This window comes from Mytilus edulis, chromosome 5 (assembly GCF_963676685.1).
Source record: "Mytilus edulis chromosome 5, xbMytEdul2.2, whole genome shotgun sequence".
Taxonomy (NCBI): Eukaryota; Metazoa; Mollusca; class Bivalvia; order Mytilida; family Mytilidae; genus Mytilus; species Mytilus edulis.
In genome coordinates this window covers 77,902,088-77,919,722 of record NC_092348.1, presented here as the reverse complement: position 1 = coordinate 77,919,722, position 17,635 = coordinate 77,902,088, and the positions used below count along the sequence as shown (strand labels likewise).

At 31.4% G+C, this 17,635-nt stretch overlaps 1 protein-coding gene across 1 annotated transcript in view; it reads left to right on the top strand.

The window, feature by feature from the left end:
- The window catches only part of LOC139524510 (uncharacterized), a 67,703-nt gene extending 50,287 nt beyond the window's left edge, over positions 1-17,416 (top strand). Inside the window, exons 21-35 of the mRNA XM_071319330.1 lie at positions 2,122-2,251; positions 3,071-3,240; positions 3,679-3,761; positions 4,794-4,988; positions 5,440-5,573; positions 6,495-6,579; positions 6,836-7,033; positions 7,911-8,048; positions 8,668-8,771; positions 9,893-10,064; positions 10,785-10,904; positions 12,021-12,167; positions 13,230-13,471; positions 16,008-16,846; positions 17,277-17,416. Of these exons, the coding sequence (XP_071175431.1) occupies positions 2,122-2,251; positions 3,071-3,240; positions 3,679-3,761; positions 4,794-4,988; positions 5,440-5,573; positions 6,495-6,579; positions 6,836-7,033; positions 7,911-8,048; positions 8,668-8,771; positions 9,893-10,064; positions 10,785-10,904; positions 12,021-12,167; positions 13,230-13,471; positions 16,008-16,176 (2,087 nt within the window). The 3' untranslated portion in view covers positions 16,177-16,846; positions 17,277-17,416. The remainder of the gene's footprint in view (positions 1-2,121; positions 2,252-3,070; positions 3,241-3,678; positions 3,762-4,793; positions 4,989-5,439; positions 5,574-6,494; positions 6,580-6,835; positions 7,034-7,910; positions 8,049-8,667; positions 8,772-9,892; positions 10,065-10,784; positions 10,905-12,020; positions 12,168-13,229; positions 13,472-16,007; positions 16,847-17,276) is intronic.
- Positions 17,417-17,635: the final 219 nt, after the last annotated feature.

Sequence of the window (17,635 nt, the reverse complement as noted above, 5' to 3'; positions counted from 1 at the left end):
AAATCAGAATATCTCACAACCATTCATTACCATTAGAGAATCAGGTAATAACATAGAAATCAGTATATCTCACAACCATTCATTACCATAAGTGAATCAGGTAATAACACAGAAATCAGAATATCTCACAACCATTTATTATACTTGGAGAATCAGGTAATAATACAGAAATCAGAATATCTCACAACCCTTCATTACCATTAGAACATCAGTAATAACACAGAAATCAGAATATCTCACAACCATTCATTACCATTAGAAAATCAGTAATAACACAGAAATCAGAATATCTCACAACCATTCCTTACCATTAAAGAATCAGGTAATAACACAGAAATCAGAATAGCTCCCTGGTTCCCTCATAACCATTCATTACCATAAGTGAATCAGGTAATAACACAGAAATCAGAATATCTCACAACCATTTATTATACTTGGAGAATCAGGTAATAATACAGAAATCAGAATATCTCACAACCCTTCATTACCATTAGAGAATCGGGTAATAATACAGAAATCAGAATATCTCACAACCATTCATTACCATTAGAGAATCAGGTAATAACACAGAAATCAGAATATCTCACAACCATACATTATCATTAGAGAATCAGGTAATAATACAGAAATCAGAATATCTCACAACCATTCATTACCATTAGAGAATCAGGTAATAACATAGAAATCAGTATATCTCACAACCATTCATTATCATTAGAGAATCAGGTAATAACACAGAAATCAGAATATCTCACAACCATTCATTATCATTAGAGAATCAGGTAATAACACAGAAATCAGAATATCTCACAACCATTCATTACCATTAGAGAATCAGGTAATAACATAGAAATCAGTATATCTCACAACCATTCATTACCATTAGAGAATCGGGTAATAATACAGAAATCAGAATATCTCACAACCATTCATTACCATTAGAGAATCAGGTAATAACACAGAAATCAGAATATCTCACAACCATTCATTATCATTAGAGAATCAGGTAATAACATAGAAATCAGTATATTTCACAACCATTCATTATCATTAGAGAATCAGGTAATAACCCAGAAATCAGAATATCTCACAACCATTCATTATCATTAGAGAATCAGGTAATATCACAGAAATCAGAATATCTCACAATTATTCATTATTATTAGAGAATCAGGTAATAATACAGAAATCAGAATATCTCACAACCATTCATTATCATTAGAGAATCAGGTAACACGTGTAGTTCTAAAAAAACAAATAGTTCGTATTTCATATGGCTGTAAGATTGTGCGATGTTGTATCAATTTAATTATATCTATGGCAAAATATAAGCTGCTTATCTGGCTGAGAACATGTAAATAAGTAACTTATTCAACTCTGCTTTGTATTTGACAAAAAAAGGTAAATGTAAAAAAGAAGATGTGGTATGATTGCCAATGAGACAACTCCCCATAAGAAACTAAATGACACAGAAATTAACAGCTATAGATCACGTACTGCCTTCAAAATTAGCAAAGCCTATACAGCATTGTCAACTATAAAAGGTTACGTTTGTAATGCACAAATACACTATTTAAAAAAGACACACTTCTTGAACACACTAATTTGGATTTCGAGCGGACAAGTCTTTGATCTTACTCCTTAATGTTTGGAACGAAGCGGAGACGCTCCAAATACTAATATTCAATTAATTTGTTTGACCTGATTGGCCAGAGGCGTAGCAAGAACGCTCCTACGCGGCAACAGATTAATTTAAACATATGAGTATGTAATTAGGAACTTTGTGAATATTAAACAAGTTTATTTGAGAAACCCTTATATTTTGTGTTATTCTTTTTCTTCCGCCATCATTTATTAAAATGAAAACCTGTTTTATCATTTGAAACATGATGCAACAACTTCAACATTACGACCAACTAAATAAAATAACAACACATGTAACTCTTGCAAAACTTATAAAGAACGAAAATACGATAATACTGTCGTATGCATAATCCCAAAAGCCAAGCACCTCGAACATACTCTTGCGACTTTCCGTATTCCATTTATCTCGGAGTTCAGTATTTTTGTGATTTTACTTTTTATGCTATATGTTGATATTTTTTCACAATACTTTTACAGGTTGTGGTAAGTCAGCGCTTGTTGCTAACTGGGCGAAACAGATTGCGGATTCTGAGAAAGACACATTTATTTTTCTCCACTTTATTGGAAGTTCAGCTGATAGTGCCCACTATATTAAAATGATCAGAAGGTATACAAATATATGAATATGAACAAATTGAATAGAAACAGTTTATCTATTGATTTAAGGATATCATATGAAAGGATGCGTTTTTGCAGACCCAAAGATATGCCTATCATTTGTAAAAAAAAATAGACGTCGCCATTCTCTTAATTGCAATGTATTTCAATAATAATTTTTTTTAATTCTTAGTTTTATAGTTACTCAAATCATTTGTCTGTTTTTAATCCCGTTACAAACGAACGCAAATTTTCAGACTAGATAGAGCAAGCTCGTCTTGCATATGTACAAACTAGATGACAAAATTTAATTTCTGTAACTTAAATATGTAAATAGAGATCTTCTTGATTTTACCAAATTATCTTTTATTTATGATAATCGAACTTGTACATGTTGCAATCTTTGTTTGTTTTCTATGTTGTGTTTTGTAGTCTATTGTTTGTGGTCTGGTCATTTTTCGTTTTTTTGCCAATTTTCTCTTCGACTTTGTATATCCTTTTGATATCTTCCGTCTCTCTTTTTAATGTTCAAACTTGTGACTTAAACTTTGAAAAAATGATTATGTTAAATAAAACTATTCAATTTTATAAAGGTCGAAGAGAAAATTGCCAAAAAAAAAAGGAAAACGTTTGATACCAATTTTTCGTGGATTTCGTGGGTAAAGATTAACCATGAAATTAAAATTCCAAAAAAAACATGAAATTAGATATCCACGAACATAAAATGCTTCCTTAATACACGAATATTTGTACCCACGTAAATAAGTGAATCCACAGTACCTACACTATGAGGGAAAAAACTTAAAATATATTTTGTTTTGTATTACAGATTATTTGAAGAGATGAAAGTATTCTTTAGTTTTGATATGCAGATTCCGTCATCAGATACAGTACTTATACATGAAATAGGGAAGTGGTTACGAATGGCAGGATCTCTGACAAAATGTGTCATAGTTTTCGATGCTGTAAATCAACTGGATGATGGATCAGGAGTTGGCGGTGTGTTATATTGAAATGGATCCTTAAAGCGCTTGTCTTACATGAAAATTATTCTTTGGTTTAACCAATTATATTCTTCGTCCACGATTAATAAGCATTGACAGATATTATTTGAAATATTTGCATTAAATACTGTCCATAGTTATTGTTTAAATTACTTTGTCAGATGAATAAAGAAAAATGAAAAGTCCTTCTCTAAAAAAATTGATAAGTGTTTACAGTATTAGTTATATAAATTGTGCAATTAAATACCAATAGTTAATTCTTGTCTATAAAATGTCAACAGCCAGAAAAAATGACAACTAATGTTTGCCAAAGAGACAACTATCCACCAGATACTAAATGACACAGATGCCATAGCCTTGGATATGTAAGATTAGTTTATATCCATTAAAGCTAACAACACTGAAATAATATTCATCTAAAACTTTATTACAGAAAGTACTGAACATGATTTGTTGTGGATACCATCAGACATTCCTCCCAATGTTTTTCTATTGATATCAACGCTTCCTGGCAGGGTTAGTTAACGATCTTTATAAAAAGTCGATAGAACTGGAGCTTAACTTTATAAGTTTTTCATAGTACAGCTCTGTGTTTAACCATGCAAGCGATATCTAATGCTTTTAACGTTTTATGCAAGATGTTATCATCATGGATATTAAACCAAGAATACAGTCGCGTATTTTTCTGAAATAAATTGAGGCAATTTTAGTTAACCGATGTTCAAATCGCATTTATCGTTAAAACAAATCCAGCTAAAAGAAATGAACGCGACAACGTAGGCGTCTTTTACCATGAATGCACACATCATAAACGCCAAAATGATATCCAGAGTCAGATAAAAAGAACACTTTAACACGAAATTAATAATTAACGAGTACCTAGAATATATAATTCAAGATCATCATGTATTGTTTGAGAAGTTGAAACAGAACATTTATCAACAACCTGGTCGTAATGTTAAAAAATTTATTCAAGTTAAACAAAAAAAGTTGTTTTTTCTTTAAGAGAAGGAATACAGTGTTATGATGGTTGATGTATGCATTGAAGATGCTTACCTTTCTCTTGCTCATGCAATTCACTCAATTTTTGTTTGTTATCTAGATCTTTTTTCTTGTTGATGTGCTTTGTGTAAAGAATGTCTATATGCAATTTTGGTGTTTTTTTTGTTTGTTAATTTTTCAAGTTTACTACTGTATCCTAATTTTTGAAGTTTTTTCGTATTAAGGCTTTTTGTTTTGCTCACACATTGTTGTCAAGATAATGGCATTATATGCAACTGTCATACAAGTAAGAGTTGTAACTGGCTATATAAACATGTTCAATCTATCATTTTGTACATAAGGAATTGTCTGTACCGAGTCAAGAGTATGACAGTTGTTTTCCATTAGTTTGATGTGTTTGGTATTTTAATTTTGCCATTTGATAAGGGAAATTCCTTTTTGAATTTTATTTTAAATTTTTTATTTTCGATATTTTACTTTTAAGTTAAAAAGAGATGGAGGTAAAATCATCTGTAATACTGAACCACTAAACTTATTATATTATAGGCAATGAATGCTTGTATTGAAGCTGGATTTCCAAGTATGAGAGTTAGACCTCTACAAGAATCACAAAAAATGCAGATCATCACCGATTATTTGGAAGGCATTTACGGCAAATCTTTGACTACGGAACAAAAGGAAATGATCATCAATGTAAAACAGACATCAAACCCACTTTACCTGAAATCTCTCCTGGACGAGGTAGAATTTTTGATCATTTTAAAACCAGCTTTTTGCAATACATGACAGACAGTTCCAGGTTTTGTGGAACGTTATCCATATTTTCATAGATTATAATTGTAGGTTTCTCCTACCTTTAATAACCATTTCTCCTAATTTCCAATGTTTTTAAAGAAAGTATCAACGAAAATACTGAACTCCGAGGTAAATCAAAATATATATATCAACCATGCGTTTATTCTAATTTCACCAAACTTATTTAGTCTTTACAAATATTTTGTATTGTAATAAACTACACAGACATATGACTTAAGATATCAAATTAGAATACTGTTATTCAAACAAAGTCAATTTCAAAATAGATTTGAAAAGCTAAAACTCTTTATTTTTTATTTGAAAAAAGCTCAATACAATACATTAAGAAATTATTAAATAAGTGCTGATATAAATCGAGTTCATTTTCATTTTATAGGTCCGTATGTTCGGATCATTCAGAACACTGACTAACAAAATTTCTGAGTATTTATCAGCTGAAAGTCCACAGGATCTTTTTGCCAAAATCCTTGAAAGATTGGAAGAGGAATTCGAGAAGGGACAAAATCCAAGGTATTTTTGTTTATCAATATGAACATATACATATAATCATAAATAATGTTTTCAGTAAAACAACATTAATGCGTTTCAATTGATTCTTGATCGAAAAAATTTAGAGAACATATGGATTTTTTCAATTTCTTTATCATTAATTTATCTTAATTTGTCCTTTTAATGTCTGTGGTCTGTAAATGTTTTTATAACTTAACTAGTATTAGCTTTCAACAACTGCAAGAACTGTACGTTTTTTTAATTTTTCAATTGATGCTGACATTCTGTTTTGCTGATTTGTTGTTACAACTGTCCAGAAACTGATTGACGTTGGTTGCTGTCATATTTGTTTTGTTTTAATTAGGCTGATATTTGTTTCGCTTGTTTCACTTTGTTCATATATCATATATCAAATATATTTTAGATACATTATAATCAAATGTAAAGAATTGTGCATGAAGTTTATTGACCAAATCTAAGACTACTATTCACATTATCTGGACATTGTCCCATATCCTTTGTCTTTGGTATTTACGAAAGTTTATATTATATTTGAAACAGCTTTTTATCGACATTTCCTTGATTTACAGAAAAGATATTGTACGATCTTAAGGTGGTACCTAACACTGCAGGGAGATAACTCTGTAAAATCAGCTAAACGTTTTAATCATGTTGTATTGTTAAGGAAATATAAAGCTTTTCAATGATCAAAATTAGTGTTTGTCAAACTGTTATATATCCTACCAATTTTTCCCGAGAAATTGATTGGTTCAAATTTTTAGAAATTTTTGTATTTTTTTCTAAGGGTCAAAGAAAATATTTTGTCAATATTTTATGAAAATTAAACGAGCAAAATTAATTTTAGGCAAGGTGTTGGGTACCATCTTAAGTACATTATTTGACACAGTTCAGCTTTTTAATTTACTTTTACTTGTTTTACAGAAAAGATCTTGTTCGTGATGCTACAACTGCATTGTGGTGCTCCAACAGAGGAATGTCCGAGTCAGAGCTGGTTGAATTGTTAGATGTAAGTTACATTGCATGGTTTAATATTTGCAAAAACTAAAATAATTGCAACTTTTTCATAACTCCATGATAATTTTACTATTCACATAATTTGAAGATATCTTTTCGTTGTTCTTCAAAATTTCGAGCATCCGTCCCCACAAAATCTTCCCTAAAGCATAAAATGGTTTGAAATTATTGGAACCAATGTTAGGCTTTATGTATGACAATGCAGAACAATACAAAATAAACAAGTTTTACAAATTTTTAAATTATAGATACCAAGTGCTGTTTGGTCTCCATTCTACATTTCGCTGTATGAGAACTTGGTAAATAGGAATGGCATCTTGAATTTCTTCCACGATCATCTACGACAGGCTGTAGAAAGGAAGTACATCCCTACACATGAAGCTAAAGTCAAAGGTTATCTGTGTCTCGCTGATTTCCATGCAGCTAAGGACAACACCGACAGAACTGTAAGTGTTTATTTTTTCAGTCTTTCATAAGGAAAAATATCAAGATACAGTGTAGGAAACCATTAAATTCATATACCGAGCTTTAGGAACAAAGATAAAAGCGAGGACTCGCCGAGTACAAACAAATATGTTTTTCCTACACTAAACGAATATTGTTTTTCATCCTGCAATTCGAAATTGACCTGGAACAGTTTTTGGCATCCAAGCCAGATACAAGGAAACTGTTAATTTATAGCTTACGTTTTTCGCTTCATGTTATTTGTCCATCTTTTATGGTAGAGATTTTGATTACACGATAAAATCAAATAAATATATTCATCTTGCCTCCTTCAAAATTATTGGTTAAAAGCAAAAACGATTGGAACCTATATATTTGATCTGAAGATAGTAGGCGCAAGTTCAATGCCGATTTGAAAAAAAAAACGGCGTTGAGGAAAAGGTAAAATGGTTTCCCGGACAACAGTTGAAGAAATTGATGATGAACGATTGAAAATAAATGCAGAAAACATATTAAAGCTAACCAGTTGTAATTGTTGGCATTCCCATTTGGATGGACCTATGGAAGTTGGTTGCTAATATTGAAGCCTTGATCACTTTGGAAGATAAAGGCAACCTAAGTATACCTCTGTTAAATTGTCATACGTTGATTAATCAAAAACAAATCCAGGTCATTAATCAAAACCGAGGGAAACACATCAACAATAAGATAGGCCAGTAGTCTAAATGCATAATGTGAAGATAGTCGGTAAGATAAATTTGTTACATTATGCTATTGACATAATACCACATATGTGAGCTCAAGAAATTCATTACGAGTCGACAGCTTTTAAATGACGTAGCATTCAAAATATATCACTAATCGTAAAATATCATCCAGGTAGAAGAATTGCCTTTCTTGCTGACCAAAGCTGGACAGTTGGATAGACTAAAAGAAACAATTACAGACTTGGACGTCTTCTATAGATTGTCGGACAATGAGGATGGAATTTTTGAGTTGATCAAAGCTTGGAAAACGGTAATTGAATTATAAGAACTGAAATACACGTTTCTGCTATTCTGAACTCAGCGTGTTTGATTTTTGAATTTTTATCATATGATTTTTAATTGAGAATAGGGTTACAAATGTTAAGAATGAAGATAAAACCGGTAAGAAAATATCGGTTTTTTGTTTCATACACATCTCATACGTAAAAAATATACTAAAACAGAATCCGATGTCCCCATCGTAGTTCCCGATCTTTTAAACGAAAAGATTTCATTAATAACATAACGGTCAAACACTTTTATTCTTTATTTTTCATCAAAATACAAATGCAAGATACGATCAAATTGCCTGTATTTTCCTGAAAGTTAAAAAGCAAAAGAAATACACCAAAAATGATCACCAATTAAATTAATATATAGATTTCCTGTGAGTAAGGTAAACACGACAAAAAAGATAGGAATTGATTATTATTACATATACGTGGAGTGTACTTATAGGATGCTATCGAGCTTAAATGTAATTCTATTTACAAAATAAAATACCTTGAATTAAAACACACAATATATCAGTTTAACAATTCATCATCTATACAAGGCTTAAAGTCTGACAGGTTTATTCAATAATAATAAACTTGTCATTTGATTTCCAGCTTGGTGGATTCGACTTGTCAGAAGAAGCATACATGTCAAAGGTACAAAAGATACCCAAGAAGGATATAATGCAAAATTCTACATACTTCTGCAAACTGTACAGGTAAAGAGAATACACTTGTTATAGAAGGACGTACAATCAGGAAAAAATATTAAATCATATACTTTTATTGTGTCTAATAAAAAAAATAATAAAAAAATAATTAGCTAGATGTCAAAAAATTCGACTATACATTCATTTGTCATTCAATTAATACGTGAACAATCTATGTACATGTCCAAACTATCACAGATGAAATAAATAAGAACAGACTGAAATCAACACTGCACAAGTTTTACAGTCACCATCGTGCATTGTTTGTGTAAATTCACCGATTGTTGATGCAAGAGACGCTTACCCTAGTTTGGGTCTTAGCGCAACTTGTCCTGCTCCATTTAGATTTATTATATTCCTTGATGAGTTTTTTCTCTTCTGTCTGTATATCCAAGTTGAATCTACGGATTATACACATCGACAAACCACTGTTGTCTCATATGACTAAAACATTCTAGATGGGCAAATTTGACTGATACTAATGAAACAGATCAGGACAGATACACATGCAGAATACAAATAGCAAACCAATATATATACATATATGTGTGTGTATAATAACATTAACACCGAAAAGGCATTAGAACAATAACTCCCACAAAAGCATTTGAATGTTAAAAGCTGCAGAATTTGTTGGCAGGCAGTTGTCTTTATTTAAGTACTCAAACTTTGATTTGAAATTAAAAAGGCAACACATCCGGAATCCTTGGGGAAATCATTATAAAAGAGTGACAATAGATACCAGAGGGACATTCAAACTCATAAATCGAAAATAAATTGACAACGGCATGGCTAAAAATGAAAAAGACATACAGACAAATATTAGTACACAAAACAGAAAACACAACATAGAAAAATGAAGACTAAGCAACACTATCATAACCAAAAGGGATGATTTCAACTGCACTATTTAAAACTCTTGGTTTAATAGCTTCCTTGTGAGCTTCAACCCTCTATCAAGGAAATCCTGATAGGAAACATCGAATATCATATCAGTTGATGAGAGATATAAAACCACATCCACCTTCATTTGTAGTTGATGGTTTATACTAATGATACAGAGGTCATTTTGATAAAATCATAACTGAGTTTATTTGAATACCTGATCCAATTAACCATTATTTTAACAGTCGATTGGGAAATTTCTTTTTGATCATTGGAATAATGGAGGCAGCAAAAAAGATTTTTAAAACACTGATTAAACAGTTGGAGCTGAACTATGGCGAATCTCATGGGACTGTGGTGTACAATGTACATGATCATACTTGGAAATATCGATGTAAACACCCGGATGTTATTAAGGTATTTCTATTAAATAATTGTAAATCGATCATTTTCTACATAAGAAAATGTCTGTACCAATTCAGGAATATGACAGTAGTTATCCATTCGATTGATGTAATTTTTCAATTTGATTACAGACTCTCCGTTTTGAATGTCTTTAGAGTTTGGATTTTTTGTTAATTTACATTTAAAGCAGCGTAATTCTGAATCGATGATTTTCTGTGTTAAGTCTTATAGCATTTAATTATCATGATTTTACTGTATACATACTGGTTTGCTTTTGATATAATGTATCTTTAAAGATGCTCGATGCCAAATTATTGGTATTTGCAAATTGAAGAACAAACCACGAAGAGCTAAAACATATGGTCCACCTGGATAAGTTGTCTTCCAAGTAGACGACTTAACGCATTCAACTACTCTTGCATAACATCAGAAGTTAAAAAAAACCAGCAACATTGTTGATCAGCAACTGACAGATGAAAGTCATCCACGGGAATTTAATTTCATTGTGAAGAAAGTTAATTCCCCTTTCCTCTTTCTATTGTCTTGAAGACTTATATAGTAAGATATTGTGAAGTTTGTTAAAACCTAAAATCTGTAAATACAGAAATTCAAAAGCCAATGATGACATGTTCATTATAGATTAAGTAGATTTAAAACTATGCAACGGTTCCTATATATTTGTTTCAGTTTGTTTTATGTTTTAAAACCAAAAGCTTATTTCCATTGTTATAGGGATTACATGAACTAGGAACTGTGTACAGCAAACTTGGCGAGTATGATAAGGCGGTAAGGGTATACATAGATGCCATAAATCGTCAGAACAGGGTTACAACACCAACACAAAAACTACAGGTAGGTAAATTAAAATAACAGATAACGAATATGTTGAATCCAAAAGAATAGCCAAATCCATGTCTCAAAATTTTAAAGATTTCACTTCTACGAAATTTGACACATATATATTTCGATTTATGCCAGGACCGTATCACTGACTAATGAACTACTGATTAAACGTAAAAAGAATGAATAATGTAAAAGCGTTAAACTTTCAAGAAACTGTACAAAAAAATATGATAGGTATTTCATATACTGGTGTCAGTCCACTAATTAAAAATCCTTGTCTATTCAAAGTTCACAGCTTTCTAAATAGTTTACCTAAGTTTTAACTTCATGGAAACCAGGTATATCCGTATTGATACATGTACATGTATCACCTTTCTGCATGCCAATGTTCAAGTCTTGTAACGATTTTCTACCGTTCGGAAGCCAAGTACCACTAAAATAAATAAGCCCGAGTTTTCTGTAATTCTTAAATTAGTATACTGTGGAGCTTATCAATCCTCAATTTTTAGTGTAAACACTAAGACAATTACATTTAAGCTGAAAATGGTCTAGATATATTTCTCTTTTACCACAAAAGTCATTTCTGCAAAATTCTCTTTAGTTTGAATAAACCATACCATCAATAAGCCATAACATCACAAGCACTGTTTTATTTTATGAAAAGGATACTTTTACGTATATACATTCTAAATTGGAGAGGATGAATTGGTGGTCTAACACCTACTGGCAGACTTAAATGACGTTAACTAGACCCCCGTTTATCTATATAACGTAAACACTAATGAACGAGGTTTTTTTGTAAGGGGGAATATTCTGTTTAGTTCACGTTACATTTGTTTTGCAGAATATAAAGTGCGCCCTTTTTTGTTCTTTATATACTGTACCTGATAAGATCCTTATCATTTGTATTTATTCATAATCTATGTTCACTGAATATTTCTTGATTATTTGTTAAAAACATCTGTTTAATATATATATATATATTTAAGATTGAACACAGCTTTTGAAAAATGATAACATATAATGATATTAAGAATTGCTATATTTTCTGAGTAAATATACTTAGGTAGCTTCCTAATTTATTTGATGATATGTTTATATAGCTTACTTTTTATTTTTTTATAGTTGTGTGAGGGGTTGCTTGGTCTATCGACAGTATACATTCAGAAAGAAGACATGTTAAAAGCTAAGAAACTAATGTTGAGAGCATTAGAATTAGCGACATTTGTACTAGGAAAGAAACATAATTTTGTAGCGGCCATTTTCACTAGGGTACGTATACGTTATCTAACGCGCTATAAAAGGTACTTAATATAGACTCGTAAAAAAAATACTTACTGAAGTATTAGTATATTATGACATAATCAATTTCTTAACAAATTATCACATATTTGAATATGGAAAGTACTATATTTTGCAAAATTAATCCAATCGGAAGAAGGCAATATCCGCAGGCATTTAAGCGTCATAATATGTCCTCATGCGGTCCGAACTGTTAGTCATTTAGCACAACCCGGGTTGTTTATATAGAAATATACTCGATAAGTTGTAAACTTTGACTGTAGGCCGGGTAAAACAAATTAAGTAAAATCAATCGAATTTTTTGCTTATATCTTTTCGTGCTAGACGATTTAAAAAAAATGGTAGATGGGTTGATAAATATGAATTCCATATAGATTATCGATAGAATTCGCATTTAAAATGTGATTTTGATGTAAAATTACATGTAAGGAGGGTTGGTAAAAAGGATGATTCGGATGTCGGGTGGGGGCAGGGCTCCTTTTATGGAGCATCAAATAGAATATATACATAGATGGTTTCAGAGTAACACTCCAAACGTTGGCTTGTAAATCCATACCCCTTTTCGAAATCCCGGATCTGCGGATCAGAGTAATATTGTGCGCTTATCTTTTCGTTTTTTTTTTTAAAACTGTTTCTTTGTTTTTTTGTTTTATTTTTATTCATTCCATCCTGAAAACAATTTGGTAGGTTCCTTATTTCACACTTGCACTGTAAGGGGGTATTGCAATATCATGGTTACTGAAAGACAATGATTTAGTGTAAATTTTCACCAAGAACATTTCCTTCAATATTTTTTTTCTGGCATATTTATTTTGTGGCTATCTGCACTTATCAACAGCTCTAATGATCAACATCTTCCTTTTAAAAAAGCAACATCTCTAATGTCCTGATAGATTAGCTTTCTTTTCTTACATTTAACATTTATGAATATCTAACCTTTAGTGTTTCTCACTTAAACCCATTAGTGATATTCGCTCCTTTTTTTTCGCTATCCATTTATTGAAATAATTTTATTTTATTATGATATAACAGCTTGGTCAACTTTCCTACACACAAGGCCGTGTAGATGAAGCCTTGGCCTATTGTCTACATGATCTGAAGGTGACGAGAAGTGAGGTCGGTACCAATCATCCACGTACTGCCATTGTCCTAAATGAAATTGGACTTATTTACGATGATAAGAATGACAGCATGGCCACACAGCTTTATGAAGCCGCTTTATCAATTTTTCTGGAAACGTACGGCAAGAATTTCCTCGGGACTGGGACAATACGGTATGCATTTTGTATAAGTTTTGCAAAGTTATTTTTTTGCACTGTCAAAATATGTAGATATTATGCCATCTGTCATTTCACCTTTAGTCTTATGTAGTCCGGCGTATTAAATTATAATCCTGGTTATTTTACTATTTACACCACTGGGTCGATGGCACTGCTGGTGGACGTTTCGTCCACGAAGGTATCACCAGCCCAGTAGTCAACACTTCGGTATGGACATGAATATTAATTATATTGTCATTTTTATAAATTTCCTGTTACAAAACTTTGAATTTTTCGACATAACTATGGAATAGATTACCTTAGACGTATTTTGCACCACTTTTTGAAATTTTGGGTCCTCACTGCTCTTCAACTTTGGCTATATAACTATTTTTATCTGAGCGTCACTGATGAGTCTTATATAGACGAAATGCGCGTCTGGCGTATTAAATTGTAATCCTGGTACCTTTGATAAATATTTGTTGTTCTAGAACAGCGTGATTTGTTAAAGTTGTGATTCTTATCAATTGATTTTTTTTTTGGCGAAAAGTTGCACAGGAAATCAAGTCATTGAAAAGGTGCCTCATTTGTTTACAGTATAGCATATATGCAATCATGAAACAACAGAAACATATGCATAAATAAAACAATACTAAAACACTTACTGTAAAAAAGACTAATGACAGTCATGAAAGCAAACTCAAAGTACTAGAACATCAAATCAAATAAAGGAAAAGAAGATGTGGTATGGTTGTCAATGAAACAACTCTCCACAACAGACAAAATCACTGAAATTAACAACTATAGGTCACAGTACGTCCTTCATCAATGAACAAATCCTATAACGCAGAAATTCAGCTAAAAAGGCCCCGAAATGACAAATGTAAAACACTAACGGCATAATTAATGTTACAAAAATGAACGATAACCAAATGTGTAACACAGCAACAAACGACAACCACGGAATTAATTGGGACAGCACATACATACAGAATGTTTACTTACACTTTTACACTGTTTTCAACTGAAATTCGGAGTTTATACTCTGGAACTGTAGGTGACGTTATTTAAAATAATTCTATACATAAAACAGGAGAAGAACCTGTATACCTGTCTGTATCAATAGAAAATAAATCATTCAAATTCAAAGCGGCTTCAAAATGACAATATTATATAGTATCCGTATATTCTTCCTTGAAAGCCAGCAATTTGTAAAATATCTGTTCGTCAATTACCTTCAATGCCAACAGAACTAATTGAAAATATAGTGTTTTAATGAATGGATGTTATTTTAGAACACACTGTGATTAAAAATTTAAAGTAAATATTATTCTGCACCTTTCAAATGTCACTTTTTTCAATAAAAACAATTTATTGAAATACAATTAACTATTAGCAAAATAAAATCACAAAAACACTGAACTCGGAGAAAAAATATAAACGGAAAGTTCCTAATCAAATGGCAAAAACAAAAGCTCAAACACATCAAACGAATGAATAACAACTGTCATATTCTTGACTTGGTAAAGGCATGTTCTTATGTAGAAATATGGTATGAACACTTGCAGTGAAAAAAAAAATATAGGTTCTTGTGATAAGTGCATTGATAGTTTGGTGCCTTTTTATTTATCTTTATAGTAGCAGGTCCGAGAACACAATTATTTCGTAGTGCATTTCTTTTAGAACATAAATGAAAATAAAAAAAAATCCCACCTGCGCTTTCTCAAAGAAACTTTTACAGTGTGTTGTACTACTTTTGGGACAAATTACATCAAAATTATAGAAAACTTCATCGTCTCTAACTCAAAATATGGACAATTTTATCTTTAGGGCGTCTTGAAATCTTTTGACAGCTTCCGAAGTACTATTTTTCAACCTTTTTCACCTGGACCAAATCACTACTTTCCTTTAAAATTCTGGACCCAAATTTTTTTACAGTGTAATTTCACCCCCCTACTTGCAATTTGAGGCATTAAACATGGAGAAATAAATTTGGAAGGGTTATAAAAATTAATGGCAAGTAACCCACTGTCAACACTAGGGACTATACTTGTGAACAACGAAAATCAAGGGACGACAATTGTGGTCTCGGACCAGCATGGGTTTGAATCCCGGCGAGGGTAGAACAAAAAATTTGCGAAAGCAAATTTACAGAACTAACATCGTTGGGTTGATGTTTAGACGAGTTGTATTTATATATATATATGTTTAGTGTGTTTTTTTACAAGATTATTATGGAAGAAATCTATTTGCACCAAGTAATGCGTTCTTTTTTGCAACAAGGTTTAGAATACCTGGTATCATTTGTGCCAAAAATGTATTATTACACCTTTTCGTCAGTACATTTTTTTAAAGTTTACACTATACAGCTGTTTAAAATTGAAAAAAAAAAAAAAAAATCAAACTGGAAGCAAGGAATTCACTATTTGAATGTATCATCCCCAAATACATCAGATGCGTCCTAACAGCCATTAGTTAATCTTACAATTTGTACTGAAATTTGATAATATAAAATATCTTATTGGTTATTATATCTAACTTTTTGTTTTAGGTACAATTTAGGAGCGCTTTATTTAGGCACAAATCACTTTGCTAAATCCAAATACCAATTTACCGAGTCCTACAGGGTATATGTGTTATTTCTGGGAGAGGATCATCCCGAAACCAAAGCCGTAAAGCAGGCGCTGGATTTTGTTTCCACTATGGCACCATACGAATAGAGAGAACCTAAATGCGTGATTTAGTAGATTTTAACACTCTGCACTATTTATAAGCGGTACCTGTATATTATATTCTACGGAAAAATCATTGTTATCTATGAACAATCCAGTACAACATTCTTTAAAAAAATAAGCATTTGAAGGAAATTGATATGAAAAAATCCATATTTTAATGATAAATGGATTTTTGTAATAGATTTTTATTGATTTTATTTGATTTTATAGGAGTTCATATTAATTTTGTCTTTCATTCTAGTTCTAGTCTAAAGCACTATTTCTATACTACTGCATCATTGAGGTGAGGTCTAGTGATGCACATGTCGGTCCTCTAGTTTGACACATTGCTGGCTTCCTGTGATAATTTTAAATGTACCACTTGATACAATCTAATGGCCATACACTTTTTTCTCTCCAAATATGTTTTTGTGTGTGTTGTATAATTCTTGATATACGTTTAAGTATGTTGTAAATAAAATATGAGAATTTGATAAAAAAAAAAATCGTTGGAACAGGAATTTGACAGCTTATATTTCTTTGATTATTGAAATATCTAATATTTTAAAATTTGGTAAAACACAAATGTAGTTAACGCATCTTATTAGTTTTGAAATGTTACATATTGAATATACATAATATGCAAACTTATATATATATTTTTTATTAGTTGTTAGTGGCTTTGAACTAGCTGTCAGATAACTGCGAGTACTCTCAGATCTGTTCTTAGTGTCTTTTTGTTGTCGGGATGTACAAGTACCCGGTCACGTTCACTGGTATTTTTGTCCATCTGATGAGTTAAGCCCTTTTAAACTGATAGTTCGTTCTTATGTTGTACTCTTAAACCACTGTCCTAGGTTAGGGGGAGGGTTGGGATCCCGCTAACATGTTTAACCCCGCCACATTATTCATGTATGTGCCTGTCCAAAGTCAGGAGCCTGTAATTCAGTGGTTGTCGTTTGTTTATGTGTTACATATTTGTTTTTCGTTCATTTTTTTTATATAAATAAGGCCGTCAATTTTCTCGTTTGAATTGTTTTACATTGTTATATGGGGACCTTTTGTAGCTGACTATGCCTTTTTTATCATTTACTTGCTATTCATAGCTGACTATAACTTTTTTATTATTTACTTATTATTAATATATTTATATCTGTAGTTTTGTGTCATACTAATTTATTGTGAGCCGATTTTGATGTAACTATACTTTCTGATAATACTCGTATAATAAAAATTCGTCAATGCATCTGGACGTCAACATTTCAGAATATTTTAAGCCATAAACTATTATACAGTTTGTTGTTTTATAAAACTTGGTTTGAAAAGATTTTGAGGTCACAGCGCCAAGGTCACAAAAATAGCAGGTACAGGTACATTTGATTTATTCAAAACATTTGATTCAATATGATATCTTTTATGTCCAACGCTATCTTACTTGTTACAATAATGTCCCATAGACGAAAAG